General features: G+C 43.9%; 2 protein-coding genes across 2 annotated transcripts in view; both read right to left on the reverse strand.

The window, feature by feature from the left end:
- Positions 1-938, reverse strand: part of LOC110560031 (disintegrin and metalloproteinase domain-containing protein 5-like) — a 49,639-nt gene extending 48,701 nt beyond the window's left edge. Inside the window, exon 1 of the mRNA XM_021655713.1 lies at positions 884-938. Coding sequence (XP_021511388.1) covers positions 884-938 — 55 coding nt within the window. The remainder of the gene's footprint in view (positions 1-883) is intronic.
- A 4,535-nt stretch (positions 939-5,473) lies between these two features.
- Adam32 (ADAM metallopeptidase domain 32) overlaps positions 5,474-14,248 on the reverse strand; it is an 82,989-nt gene continuing 74,214 nt past the window's right edge. The window contains 2 exon segments of the mRNA XM_060381355.1: positions 5,474-6,461; positions 8,023-8,061. Coding sequence (XP_060237338.1) covers positions 6,455-6,461; positions 8,023-8,061 — 46 coding nt within the window. The 3' untranslated portion in view covers positions 5,474-6,454.

Consider the following 14,248-nt stretch of genomic DNA (forward strand, 5'->3'; position numbering starts at 1 on the left):
GTTGGTTGGGTTGGTTGGTTTTGTATGCTTTTTGGTTTTAATTTGGTACTTTTTATCTTATTAGGTTTTTTGGTTTTGATTTTGTTTGGAGGTTTTTGAGTGAGACAAGAGATGGGTTGGGTAGGGAGCTAGAGAGGACCTAGGGAACAGGAAAAAATATGGTCTCCCTACTCCTGGTCCCCACCCCTGCTCCCCTCTCTATTCCCTCTCCTACCCAGTTTCCTCTCTCCCTCTACCCCTCCTAGGCCTCCTGCACGTTATTTAGTAGATGCGCAGTTAGGTCTTCATGTGGATCCCCGCCAACAACTGGAGGAGGTGCCTCTGTGATGCCTACTTTTGGGACCCCTTTCCCCTAACTGAGCTGCCTCATCTGGTCTCAGTGGGAGGGGATGTGCCAAAGCAGGTTGCTACCCACGTGGGACCTCTCCCCTTCTCTGTGAAGGAGACAGAAGAATGGGGGAAGGGGTATGTCAGTGGGGACTGGGAGGAGAGGGGGGGCTGCCATCAGGATGTAAAGTGAATTAATAAATAAATAAATGGAGGGAAAAAGAAACAAAGTTATCAGTCAAAAAAAATGGAGGTGGGGGAAACGTATGAAAAAAATTAAAAAAAAAAAGTCAAGCAAAGCCTGTAGAGGGCAGCAGTTGCCAAACCAGATTTTTTTTTTTTTTTTCCAGCTCTGTTGAGTCAAGACTATCATTTACATTGTAACAGGGAAAGTGATTAGGATTCATTGTTATCTATGTTACAGTTAAGAAAACCGTCCCACGCCACGGAGTGTTTGGCAGCCAGGAGGGAGGAAGGGGAAAGCGAAGCGAGTGAGTGTGGGTGAAGCCTGCCCCGCGGCTCGGAAGCCAGAAGCGGTTTGGACCTCTGGACTCACTCTGGCCGGCCTGCAGCCCACTAACACCCGTGAGCAGCACTAGAAGAAGGAACATGGCTCCCTCGGTGGTCCTGGAGCCCAGCGGAGGAGCATCCGGCCTGGTTGGACGTTGAGGCCAGTAATGGCAGCTCGCGTGCCTGACCCTACAGGGCTGTAGCCAAGGAAACCAGGAGAAAGGGGTGCATAGCTCCAAGATAGCGGCCAGCTCCAACCGTGCCGCTCACTGGAAGAAGGCTGCTGCCTCAAGTGGTTTGGTTTACTCTTCTGGCTCGGGAGAGCTGGTAAGGGGTTGTTGTGGTTGTTGTTGTTGGGTTGTTTTTTGTTTTTTGTTTTTTTTTTTTTGTCTTGTTTCTCATGTCTCTGAAAATAATTTACACTTCACTGAAGAAAAGATGTATGAAAACGTTCAGGTCACTGATGGCAGCCATGTGTCCTCCACGACATTTTAGCATACTGTCGCGACAACTGAGCACAGGGAAATGCTGCACACGTGGCTTTTCATTTTCACAGCTGCATGCAGGACAGCCTCTAAAATACTCCTTGGTCACACACAGACTTTGAGAACATTCTCTGTGCGATGGTATTGTCACACTCTAACCCTGCCTCCCTGGGTTTCTCCTAATCGTTTAAAGGTCTGGGCACCTAAGTTGAAGGAACTATAAAAGTCAGGAAAACAGAAAGCAACCACGGAGAGAGAGGGGAGGAGCCCCGGAGAGGGAATAGGGAGGAAAAATAAATAACACTAAGATTTTGTTGTTTGTTTGTTTGTTCTGTGTAGTCTTGGCTGTCCTGGACTAGCTCTGTAGACCAGGCTGGCTCAAATTTACAGTGATCAATCCACCTGCCTCTGCCTCTGCCTCTGCCTCCTCTGCCTCCTCTGCCTCTTCTCTGCCTCTTCTCTGCCTCTGCCTCTGCCTCTGCCTCTGCCTCTGCCTCTGCCTCTGCCTCTGCCTCTGCCTCTGCCTCTGCCTCTGCCTCTGCCTCTGCCTCTGCCTCTGCCTCTGCCTCTGCCTCTGCCTCTGCCTCCCCAAGTGCTGGGATTACAGGAATGTGCCATCGCACCCAGCCTAAGAATATTATTTAAGGCTACAGAAAACATTTTGAAAGCTTACTCAAAATTACATAGATGACATATATGTATATTTACATATATATTTTTATTGAGTTATGCCACGCTGGGTGATAATGCACTCCCCAAGAGATACGGACAATTTACCAAGATCCCAGTGTCAGGCACAGGGAACCTCCTTTGCGGCTTTTTGATCGGGGGCAGGAGGCGGGGGGGAGGCCAAGCCCTCGATTGCCTCACAGAACTGGAAGGCAGGATCATATTGCTGAAAACGCCACACTTTAAACCCAAGACCGAGTGGAATCAAAATAGAACGGACCTGGAAGCTCCTTCTGTGTGGCGGGGCTCTCACAGTATCTGAAGGTGCTATGCAGGCTGCTCAGGGAGAAAAACAACAGGGGCCCAGCACATCCAGACAGCCCCCAAGCGCAAGCTGTGGCGGTCTTATCTCGGGGTAACCCACATCTGTCTAAAAGGATGGCTTAAGGCCCACTCAAAAGGAGGGGGTTCAAGCTTGGGACATTCGGTATAAACCTAGCCAAGTACCCATGGCCAAAGAGACCACAGACCCTAGAATAGGACAACCTACTGCAATTTTCTAACTGCACCTAGATACTCATCTTGATATATTGATACCCACAGCCCACAGCTCTCAGCCCCTCTTCAAAGAAGCTTTTTTTTTCAAGAGATGGAGCCTATGACAGAGATCCACAAGCAGTCAAACTGCAGAGCAATTGGCTATGGGGTGCTCAGTGCCGACTGATAGGTCAACACTACTGCTATAGAGAAAACCATGGGAAAGGGGGCAGAAAATTGGTAACAGCCAGAGGACTAGGAGTCATGCTACGAGAGAGCGTCCTCTAGACGTACCAGGTGAAGCGGCGCCCATGGAATCTCAGAAATACGCTGTCCAGCCAAGTCACTTAGCTGCGTTGAGCAAGAACTAGTAGGCCTGAATGGCTCCTTAAATGAATCCTGAGGGCTGAACTGCTCTCTGAGCCTCTGCGGCACACCTTTGCTTACCTGAGAGGAGTACCCACTCCGTCCTCCGATGGGATAGTTCCGGGTCGTGGGTCCATTGTTTTCAATTCTGCTCAGGCCAGTTTCCCAGCAGAGCCAGGGGCTACCTTAGACCTGGCCCAGAGAACAGTAGACCAAAGGTCCCCCTCAGTTAGAGCCACTTCTTGTGGTAGATGGGACTTGTGAGTTGGTACAGGCCTAGGGATTGTGGGACAACTGACATGTGCCATATTTGGAAGAGAGACCCTTAAAGAGGCCTCCCTCCCTGGGATAAAACAGAGTTGGCCTATTATTTCAGGAGGAGGAAAAAGGATGTAATGTTGTAATGAAAGAGGAAAGCAAATCCAGGAACTGGTTAGAGGAACCGGTAAGGAGTAAGGAATGGATTTTCCAGGAATGTGTCTCCATCACTACTCAGCCTACCAAGATCTAAAACGCGTCTTAAACCAAATGGAGTCTAAGCTGTCCATGGGCCCATGGCCTAAACTCCTGAATGTGGCAGCAAAGCCTAACCATGTATTTGTCACATACGGTGCCCACCCTCCTAACTGCAACATGGCACACTGTAGCCTAACTGCCTATATTACCTGACTAAAATAATTTCGTTTCCAGTCACCAAACACAGAATTAGGTACAATTGTCCAGAATATTCATGCCTGGGGCAGTTTTACAAAACAGAACCCAACGGGATTATATTTCCCTCCTAGACTGTGGCAGAGTGACCTTTGGCTTAGTCCCAATGAGAATAGGACCCTTGGCTTCATCCAGACTTAGACCCTCATGTCTCCTCCCGGTCAGCGCCGTTGGTACATGGGAAGTGATGGCACACGTTTACTGTTAGGAGGGGAAATAGCATTTACTCTTATAGATCCTTCAAATGGGATTTCTAAGCATTGTCCCTGTCTTCCAGAGCTCTCTATACAGCTAAGCCTGGTCCAGTTTACCTTTCTGAATAAGACATATCGAGGAAGCGTTCTCTCTGTGAACTTGTGTCCAGTGTTCCCCAGGAGGTGGTGGTGGACACGGTGACCTCCGAACTTGGATGGCGAATGAGCATCTTTTAGAGCCCTTGAGCACACGTTTGCTCTCTGAGAGGGGTGAGGAGAGGAGGATGAGGACGACTTTGGCCAAACTAGAAAACAATGGCGATTGGGCCCTTTAAGAAAGGCTCCTCCTTTCTCCTGTACTCCACCCCCCATAGCACATTACAAACTAGCTAGCAGAGGAAGAGGAATCCTGTCGGGGCTGGAAAGGAGCAGGGAGGGGGAAAGGAAGTTCTGAGGATGGAGGGCTTCCAGGAGGCGAAAATGTTCCACACAGATAAAACTGTAAAATGAAAGACGCTCGTGAGAACGGAAGCATGATGATGAGCACTGGCTCTTTTGAAAACTTTATTAAAAAATGAAAAGGTCCTGTAAACAAAACACCCCTCTTGACCACTGGAATTATCAGTCTTCTTGTCAAGAACCAATTTGGCTCCTTACCCGCCAAGTGTAAATTAAGTGTGAATCAACTGGAGTTACCCTCCAGTCTTCCTTTGCAAACTTGCTCTACACACTACCCCATTCCCAAGCTCACTGCAGAGTGACCCTCCAGTGGGTAAGTGAACTAATCGTGAGACCAGAGGCCAAGGCCCTTTCCAGTCCGGACAGCAGCCCATGGAGTGATGCTGTGTCCATTGATGGTGGATCTTCCCACCTCTCCATCTTTTCCAGTCAGGGCAGCCTGAAGCTTTAGCTACTTACAGCTGAGGAGGTGCCGAGGACCTGCTCAAGATGCAAGGTTCAGGTGCCGAGCTGGGAAGGGAACGGGCACAGGATTGACCACCTGTTGATGGCCAGGCAAGCGGCCCCAAACAGCTCTAGACGGCTTCATTTATACAATCACAAGCATGCTTGCCTGATCAGGGACATCACTGGTTATTTAAAGACACCATGACATCCGCACCACATGCAAGCCCCCTCATCCCAAAAGGTCCCCAATAGTTTTCCTCACACGACAGGTCCATCGCCCTGCCCCCAACCATATTTTGCACCACAAAACACAATGTCAGCAAGCCAAAGATAAATGTCCAGCTAGACATGTCCTGTGGATATGAGCCCATACCTAGCTGGTAGCAAACATGGTTACACGGTTGTGCAAAGTGAAAGATTAACTCTTTTGTGGGTATACGTCCATTCATCAAACAGCACCTCTTTGTCACAACAGTCTCTTAATTGCAGACAGAGATGAGCTCATTGTACCAAGCAACCTTTCCTGATATGCACCCATCAGTTTCTGATAACCATTTTTCAAAGAACCATTTTTCAGTCTCTCTTGGCAAGATAGAGCTTCCTCGGAACAGTCATGCAAGCAGGGAGACTGTTGCTCTCCAGAGGCTTACTGATGTGGCTGTGGCTGTTTCTCTAGGAACACGATGACATATCACAAAACCCCCAGGATTAATGGTCCCACCTGAAGGACCTCTAGAGGCAGAGAGAGGAGAGGAGGGCTTTGTTCAGAGTATTCATCCACAGGGCTTTCAGCCTGCGTGGCCCAGCCTTGCCCTTGACCAACGAAACTAAATATTGCTGAGTATAAACAGCATAGGGAAAGCAAGGAGAGCTTGTAGCACGCGCCATCTAGGTAATAAGCCTAGAGGCTCCCGAAACTCACCGCAGGTCCTTTCCAAGTGGAAAAGGGGTTCCCATAGGCTTTACCACAGTGGAGTCCCATCAGTGAATCGCTCACATGCCGGTCCCGGCCACCGCCAAGGAGGCTTCTGAGTACCCACCATTCTCGTCACTGTCTTTAGGTTCCTGGCAACTGGATGGTCTGGCAAGAAAGTTTCTAAAACTCGCCTCCCTGTGTGGATAACCTGAAGCTGCAACTCTGGGCACTGATGAGAATTGGGGTGCCTGTATATTAGTTACTCTTCTCGTTATTGTCACAAACTATGTGACAAAAGTGATTTAAGAAAGGGGGAGGGGGGCTGCTTTGGCTCGCAGTTTGAGAGCCACAGTCCATCACAGCAGAGAAGGTATGGTAGTGTACCTATAGTCAGGAAACAGAAAAGCGAATCCTAGCACTCACCTTGCTTCTTCCTATCTACTGACCAGAGGTACAGGGAACACCCGCAGGATGGTTCTGATTCAGGCAGTTGACCCAGAGGCGCGCTGCAAGGCATGGCATGGCAGGGTCAGGTGGATGGAGAGGGATGCTCGGGGTAACAGGAAGAGCTCAGGGAGTCAGTTTGACACCACTGACTGGCCCCCAGGGCGCTGGCATGATATGACTACAGTGGGCTGAATGCCAAAGTAGAGGAAAGCCACAGGAAAAAAGTCAAGCAAGCCTGCAAATTGGTCCACATTGGGTTTATTAGCTCCTTTAGCTGTGACCAAGGGAAGAACGTGGACTTTTCATCTCTCAGTGATACCCTGAGTGCTGTCCTCTTCCTCCTCTTCCTCTTCCTCCTCCTCCTCCCATTGCTGCTGAAGGGATAGCTAGTTACTGCAGAAGGGATCAAAGCACAGTTCAGGGCAGAAGCTCAAAAACACAGTCCCACTCAAAATGCAAAGTGTGCTGCTGAGAACAAGCTTGTGAGCCAACAGAAGGAGTTTCTGAAAGGATACTTTGAATTTTATATGTTTGTTACATTGTTTTGGCCACAGGTAACTGCCTTTTATTATTTTCTACTTCTATTTAAATTTTGAGTCAGAAACATTTATAATTGAAAAACATTTACAAACTTCACATTTTTCCACATCCAATGAAATATGTATAGTATGTTAATATATCTACTTTTTAAATTTAAATACCTTTATTTTTCCATAGCTTTGTGGTTTTGTGTTATAAACTACGCTTTAAAACTAGTTGTTTATTCTGTTGAAACTGGTTCTGGTGTAGTCCAGGATGACCTTGAACTCATTAAGCAGCTGAGGATGGCTATGAGCCTCTGGTCTCCCTGCCTCTGCCTCCCACCTGCTGTGATTACAGACTTGCAACATCATGAACAGCTGTCTTGTTCCTTTTTATTATTACCATGTAATTGCACAGCTTCCCTCCATTCTTTTTTCTTTCTCCAACTCCCCATTCCAAGCTTCCTCGCTCCCTCTCAAGCCCCTGGCCTCCTCCTCCTCAATTATTATTGTTACGTATATGTGCACAAGTATATAAACACAACCTGCTAAGTCCATTCAGGGTTGTAGCATGCACATAATTTGAGGGCTGGCCGCTTGATATTGGGTAACCTTACGCTTGAGAGGAGGTTGGGACTACTCAGATAACTTTTTTGAAGAGATAGAGAAAGACAGACAGACACGGAGAGACGGACACAGAGATGGACAAAGAGACAGAGACAGAGAGTGAGTCACTGAAGCCAAGCTGACCTCTAACTGCTGACTCCCCACCTCCTCTTCCCGAAGGCAGAAGTTAGCAGTGGTTCTCAACCTGTGGGCCTCAACCCTTTGCGGGTCAAACGACTCTTTCAGAGGGGTCAAATATCAGATCTCCTGCACATCAGGTATTCACATTACAAGGTAAAAGTAGCAAAATTACAGTTACGAGGTAGCGACAAAAAATAATTTTCTGGTTGGGGGTCACCAGGACATGAGGAACTGTATTAAAGGGCTGCAGTGTTAGGAGGGTTGAGAACCACTGGGTTACATACAGGCAGGTGTAATCACACCTCTACCCTAAATAAATTTCTTGACCATTAAAACATCGTGAGCCTCTGGTGCCCATCATAACTTTTGTTTTAGAAAGCAATTTCTGTATCTTTAGAACTAATTAGACTCAGTTCCTCAGCTCTACTCTAATGATCAGAGAAAGTCCCAGAACACACCGTCTATTTAGAAGCTGGATAACTTATACTAAATTATTTACATGTTCATAAGCAACAAGAACTTTAGACTTACATATTCATTAGTAATAGCAACATTAGTAAATATAAGTTATTTATTAGTCTAGTATGTTAGCTATTCGTGTTATTAATTGATTTATTAGCCAGCCATGTGTTATTAATGTCACTTTAAGTGTATTCATTTTAAGAAGCTTTTCTTAACACACTCACCTGCTGGCAGGTGTGGAACTACTCGCCTGGGATTTTGATCTAAATGAATAAGAAATCATCCTTTTAGCTCTACAGGGTACAATCTGTGCAAACTATGTTTGGTTCTTACTGCAATCTCTTCTTTTTCCCTTCAAAGTTGTAAGTAAAGAGAAAAGTGTCTGGCAGATTTCTATTTTTCTATCATTATACTAAAAGTCAGAATCTTGAGCTTCTTCTCCATTTCATAGCCACCAGACTCCGTATTTCTAATCTGCCAAATGAAAGGGAGGAGCGTAACCTGAGAAGACCAGAGAAGGAGGAGCGTAACCTGAGAAGACCAGAGAACACAAGACAAACACAACAAGGCTCTTGCGACACAGTGGTGGAATCCTACCATGTCTGTCCCACCTTCTGCTTCCACTATTACACATTTCCTACTCTTCTGACCAAGAAATATCCCATTTCCCAGAACTCTGCCTGTATCCCGAGAGGCCTGCTGGGAGCAGGGGTGACCAGGTAGGACCCCTGCCTCCAAAGCCCTTGCTAGGTCCACCTGGGGCAGACCTAAAAGCTGCACGTGGTTCCAGGTTCCCTGTTCTCCATTGTTCAGCCAACAGCTCTGCCTGCAGTCCCAGACGCCTGCTGGCACCAGAGACAACCAGATGGCTAAAGGCCAGTGTGAAAACAAGAGCCTGGGCAATACAGCACCGTAAAACCCCAGCTGCCCTACTACAATAAGCCCTGGACATCCTAACACAGCTGCAGGACAAGAAAGTGACCTTAAATACAACCTTATGAAGATGAGAGAGGCCTTTAAAGAGGAGATAAACAATCTCTTAAAGAAACACAGGAAAATATAATCAAGCACATGAAGGAAATGAACAAAACTGTTCAAGACCTGAAAATGGAAATAGAAATATAATAAAGAAAACACAAACTGGGGTAATTCTAAAGATGGAAAACCTGGGTAAGAAAAATGAAACTACAGACATAAACATCACCAACAGAACACAAGAGATAGAAGAGAGAACCTCAGGTGTAGAAAATATGTGATACATCTGTCAAAGAAAATGTTGTATCTAAAAACATTCTGACACAAGACATCCAGGAAATATGGGACACTATGAAAAGACCAAACCAAAGAATAATAGGAATAGAAGAATGTTCCCAGCTCAAAAGCCCAGGAAATATTTTCAACAAAATCATAGAAGAAAATTTCCCCAACCTAAAGATACAGATGTCTATAAACGTACAAGAAGCCTACAGAACACGAAATAGGTTGGACCAAAAAAGAAAATCCTATTGCCACATAATGAACAAAACACTAAATGTACAGAACAAAGAAAGAACATTAAAAGCTGCAAGGGGAAAAGGCCAAGCGACATATAAAGGCAGACCTACTAGAATTACACCCAACTTCTCAACTGAGATTTTAAAAGCCAGAGGAGCCTGAGCAGATGTCTTACAGACTCTAAGACACCATAGATTCCAGCCTAGACTACTATACCCAGAAAATTTTCAATCACCATAGGTGGAAAAAATAAATTCCATGACAAAAGCAATCTAAACACCTATCCACAAATGCAGCTTTCAAAAGATACTAGAAGGAAAACTCCAACACAAGGGAATTAACTACACACAAGAAAACACAGAAAATAAATAAATTCACACCAGCAAAACCAAAAGAAGGGAATCACACACACATATTACTACAACCAACATCAAAATAACAGGAATTAACAATCATTTGTCTTTACTATCTCACAGATCAATAGACTCAATTCCCCAACAAAATATATAGACTATCAAAATGGATATGAAAACTATCACATGGATTTATCCATCATTCTGCTGCATACAAGAAACACACCTTAGCAACAAAGATATCTCAGAGTAAAGGGCTAGAAAAAGACTTTCCAAGAAAATGGACCCAAGAAGCAAGACGGAGTAGCCATTCTAATATCTAATAAAATAAACTTATAACCAAAATTATAACAAAAGAAATGGGGAAGGACACTTCAAACTAATCAAAGAAAAAAAAATCCACCAAGATGATGTCTCAATTCTGACTATCTATGCCATAATGCAAGACCATCCGCATTCATAAAAGAAACATTACTAAAGTTTAACTCACACATTGAACCCCATACATTAATAGTGAGGTTCCATGGACACCAATGAATAGGTTATTCAGAAAGAAGCTAAACAGAGAAATAATTGAACTAACATACATTATGACTCAAATAGACCTCAAATATATCTACAGAACATTTCACCCAAACACAAAAGAATATATTTCTTCTCAGCACATCAAGGAACCTTCTCCAAAACTGATCATAAACTCAACCTCTCAACAAATACAAGAAAATTGAAATAATACCCTGTATCTCATCAGAACACCATGGATTAAAGCTGGACTTCAACAACAGAAAGCCTACAAACCCATGGAAACTGAAAAATTCTTACTCAGTGACTATTGAGGTACGGAAAGGAAGAAATCAAAGACTTCCTGGAATTCTATGAATGCATAACACACCCAAACTTATGGGGCACAATGAAAGCAGTGCTAAGAGGAAAGTTCATAGCACCAAGTGCTTTCATAAAGAAATTAGTGAGATCTCATACTTATCAGCATACCTGAAAGCTCCAGAACAAAAAGTAGCAAACACACCCAAGAGGAGTAAATTACAGGAAATAATAAAACTCAGAGCTGAAGTCAAAACATAAAGAGAACAATACAAAGAATCAATGAAGCAAAGAGTTGTTTTTTTTTTTTTTTACAAAATCAACAAGAAAAGCAAACCCCTAGCCAAACTAACTAAAAGGTAGAGAGAGAATATCCAAATTTAAAAAATCAGAAATGAAAAGGGAGACATAACAACAGACACTGAGAAAATCCAAAGAATCATTAGGTGTTACTTTAAAAACCTGCACTTCACAGAATTGGAAAATATAAATGAAATAGATGCTTTTCTTGATAGATACCACTTACCAAAGTTAAATCAAGATCAGGTAAACAATATCAATAGGTCTATAACCCCTAAGAAAATAAAAGCAGTCACTAAAAGCTCCCCCTCCAAAATAAAGCCCATGACCAGATGGTTTTAGTTCAGAATTCTACCAGACTTTCAAAGAAGAGCTAATACCAATACTCCTCAAACTCTTCCACAATTAGAAACACAGAAGATCATTGCTAAACTTATTCTATGAAGCCACAGTCACCAAGAAAGAGAATTTCAGACCAGTCTCCCCTTATGAACATAGATGCAAAAATTCTGAATAAAATACTCAGAAACTGAATCCATGAACACATCAAAAACATCATCCACCATGATCAAGTATGCTTCAGCCCAGTGATGCAGGGACAGTGCACCATACAAAAATCATAATCCATTATATAAACAAACTGAAAGAAAGACAACCACGTGAACATCTCATTAGATGCTGAAAAAGCCTTTGACAACATTCAACAACCCTTCATGATAAAAGTCTTGGAGAGATCAGAGATACAAGGCAAATACCTAAACACATCAAAGGCAATATACAGCAAAGCCAATAACCAACATCAAACTAAATGGAGAGAAACTTCAAGTAATCCCATTAAAACTAGAGACAAGACAAGGTTGTCCACTCTCTCTGTATCTATTTTATATAGTACTTGAAATTTTAGCTAGAGCAATACCACAACTAAAGGAGATCAAGGGGATACACATTTTAGTATGATTATATGTCTAATATCCACTTATAAGTGAGGATATACCATGTGTGTCTTTCTGCTTCTGGGATACCTCAGCCAGGATGATCATTTTTTATTTCCCACCATTTGCCTGCAAATCTCATGATTTCCTTGTTTTTAATTGCTGAGTAGTATTCCATTGTGTAATTTCTGGATCCATTCCTCCATTGAGGGACATCTGGGTTGTATCTAGATTCTGGCTATTACAGATAAAGCTGCTGCAAACATGGTTGAGCAAATGTTCTTGTTGTATGCTTGAGCATATTTTGGATAAGTGCCTAGGAGTGGTATAGCTGGATCTTGAGATAGCACTATTCCTGTCTGAGAAAGCATCAGATTGATTTCCAAAGTGGTTGTACAAGTTTACATTCCCACCAGCAGTGGAGAAGGGTTCCCCTTTCTCCACAACCTCTCCAGCATGTGTTGTCACTTGAGTTTTTGATCTTAGCCACTCTGACGGGTGTAAGGTGAAATCTCAGGATTGTTTTGATTTGCATTTCCCTGATGACTAAGGATATTGAGCATTTCTTTAAGTGTTTCTCTGCCATTTGATATTCATTTATTGAGAATTTTCTGTTTAGATCTGTAGCCCAATTTTTAATTGGATTACTTGGTTTGTTGCTGTTTAACTTCTTGCTTTCTTAAAGTGTCAGGACCACCAGCACAGGGGTGATACCACCCACAATGGGCTGGGCCCCTCCCACATTAATCACTAATGAAGAAAATGCCTACTGGCTTGCCCACTGTATGATTTTACGGAGGCACTTTCTCAGTTGAGGTTTCCTCCTCTCAGATGACTCTAGTCTGTCGTTGACATTAAAAACTGGCCAGCACAATATGGATGGATGGATATATACTTTAAATGAAAGTATGCCAGTGGTGCGAGAAGGGTCCCCCAAGATCCACAGACTATCTAACAAAGCCCCCAGTGCCAGGCACCAGAAAACATCTCTCAAGGAGTCATTCAGGGAAGTTTAACAGACCCCAGAAGAATAGAGGTTTTGCCGTCGTATTTTACTGCATCCCAGAATCTGAAGGTAATTCCCTATTGGTGACATAATTTGGACACAAGCCTTGGAGAAATTGAGCTGGAAATGGCAGAGCAGCCTCCTCTGTGAGGCGCAACTCTCATAAGTATTGGAAGGTACTATGCAAATTTCCAGGGGAGAAAAGGTTTCTGTACTCTTAGCCAGTGTGAAACCTACAGACAACAATGACTGGACCAGCAGGATACCCACAGCAATGCAATAGTAGCAGTTTTCTTGGGCAGGGGCCAGGGAGATGCAGCCAACGGCTGTCTAATTAAATGTAAGGTCTCTTCAACAGGAAGGAATTATGATGCCAGGCGCTGTAAGCCACTGTGGCTGGGGAAGTCAGGGACCCAACAGGAGGACCGACTCCTGCCAGGAGTCCCACCTTGTTTTCTAAACACCTGTTCTATATTCCTGTAGAGAAGTGCAGCTCTCGCCCGTCATCTAAGAAGCTTATCTTTGCAGGAGATGGAGACTGTTACAGAGACACACCACTTGTCAAAAATCATAGAATAAGTGACAGTGGGGAGCCCAAGTCCAATTTATATACACCTACGCTGCAACCACTTGCCCTATGAGCCTACGCAGCCAATCTTATTCAAACTTCCATATTCTGAAAGAAAAAAAAATTATAAAATTTTTGGGTAAATAGATGAAAAATGGGGGGGGATATCAAGTGAAATAACCCAGACCCCAAAAGATAAATGCTTCCTGTGTTCTCTGTGATCTATGAATCCTACCTTCATATCTCTATCACTTCTGTTTAACTTTCATAACCAGGAAAAACAAAACCAAACCAGGAACCTAGAAAAGGCCTCCTTTGATGGGAGTTCTCTTAAGAGAGAGGGGATGGAAACAACATAGGGGATGCCAAAACAGGTAGCTTGGGGCTTGGAAAGGTTAAGCAGGAATGGAGATTGGAAGATGAGCTGGGGAAGAAAGTGACAAAGTTAACCGAAATGAAGTCTAAAAAGTCCTAGCAACACTTAGCACTTTGTAATCCAATTAAAATATATAGATTTTTAAAGATAGAAGTGGGTATCCCACGTTAGATGCTACTACTCTTGAAAGCCTTGGGTTATTAAACAAAAACCCCAGCTCTTGCTTAAATACACCTCCTTATGAGTTGCTGGACAGAAGCTTCCAAGAGGCCTCCAAAAGGACACAGGATATTGCCATTCCATTGGTTGCCCACCAGAACTAAACCCTAAGATCAGATTGCTAAAGACACCGCATATCTTGGTTGCAACATATAAAGAAATGAAAATATGACCGATATGGAAGCTTTCACTGTGCCACAAGGTGCAACACGGGCTTCTGCGAACCCTACCAACTTCAGGATCAAGGCTCTAGACAAGACATGGGCACTGGTGCCATAGCGGTAGGACTGCTTTGAAGGTTGCCAACTGTTCTCTGTTTGGAGTTGAGACCTTCTCTACCAAGGTAAAGTTATACCTGGTACCACAAATCCAGTCCAAAA

This window comes from Meriones unguiculatus, chromosome 4 (genome assembly GCF_030254825.1).
Source record: "Meriones unguiculatus strain TT.TT164.6M chromosome 4, Bangor_MerUng_6.1, whole genome shotgun sequence".
Taxonomy (NCBI): Eukaryota; Metazoa; Chordata; class Mammalia; order Rodentia; family Muridae; genus Meriones; species Meriones unguiculatus.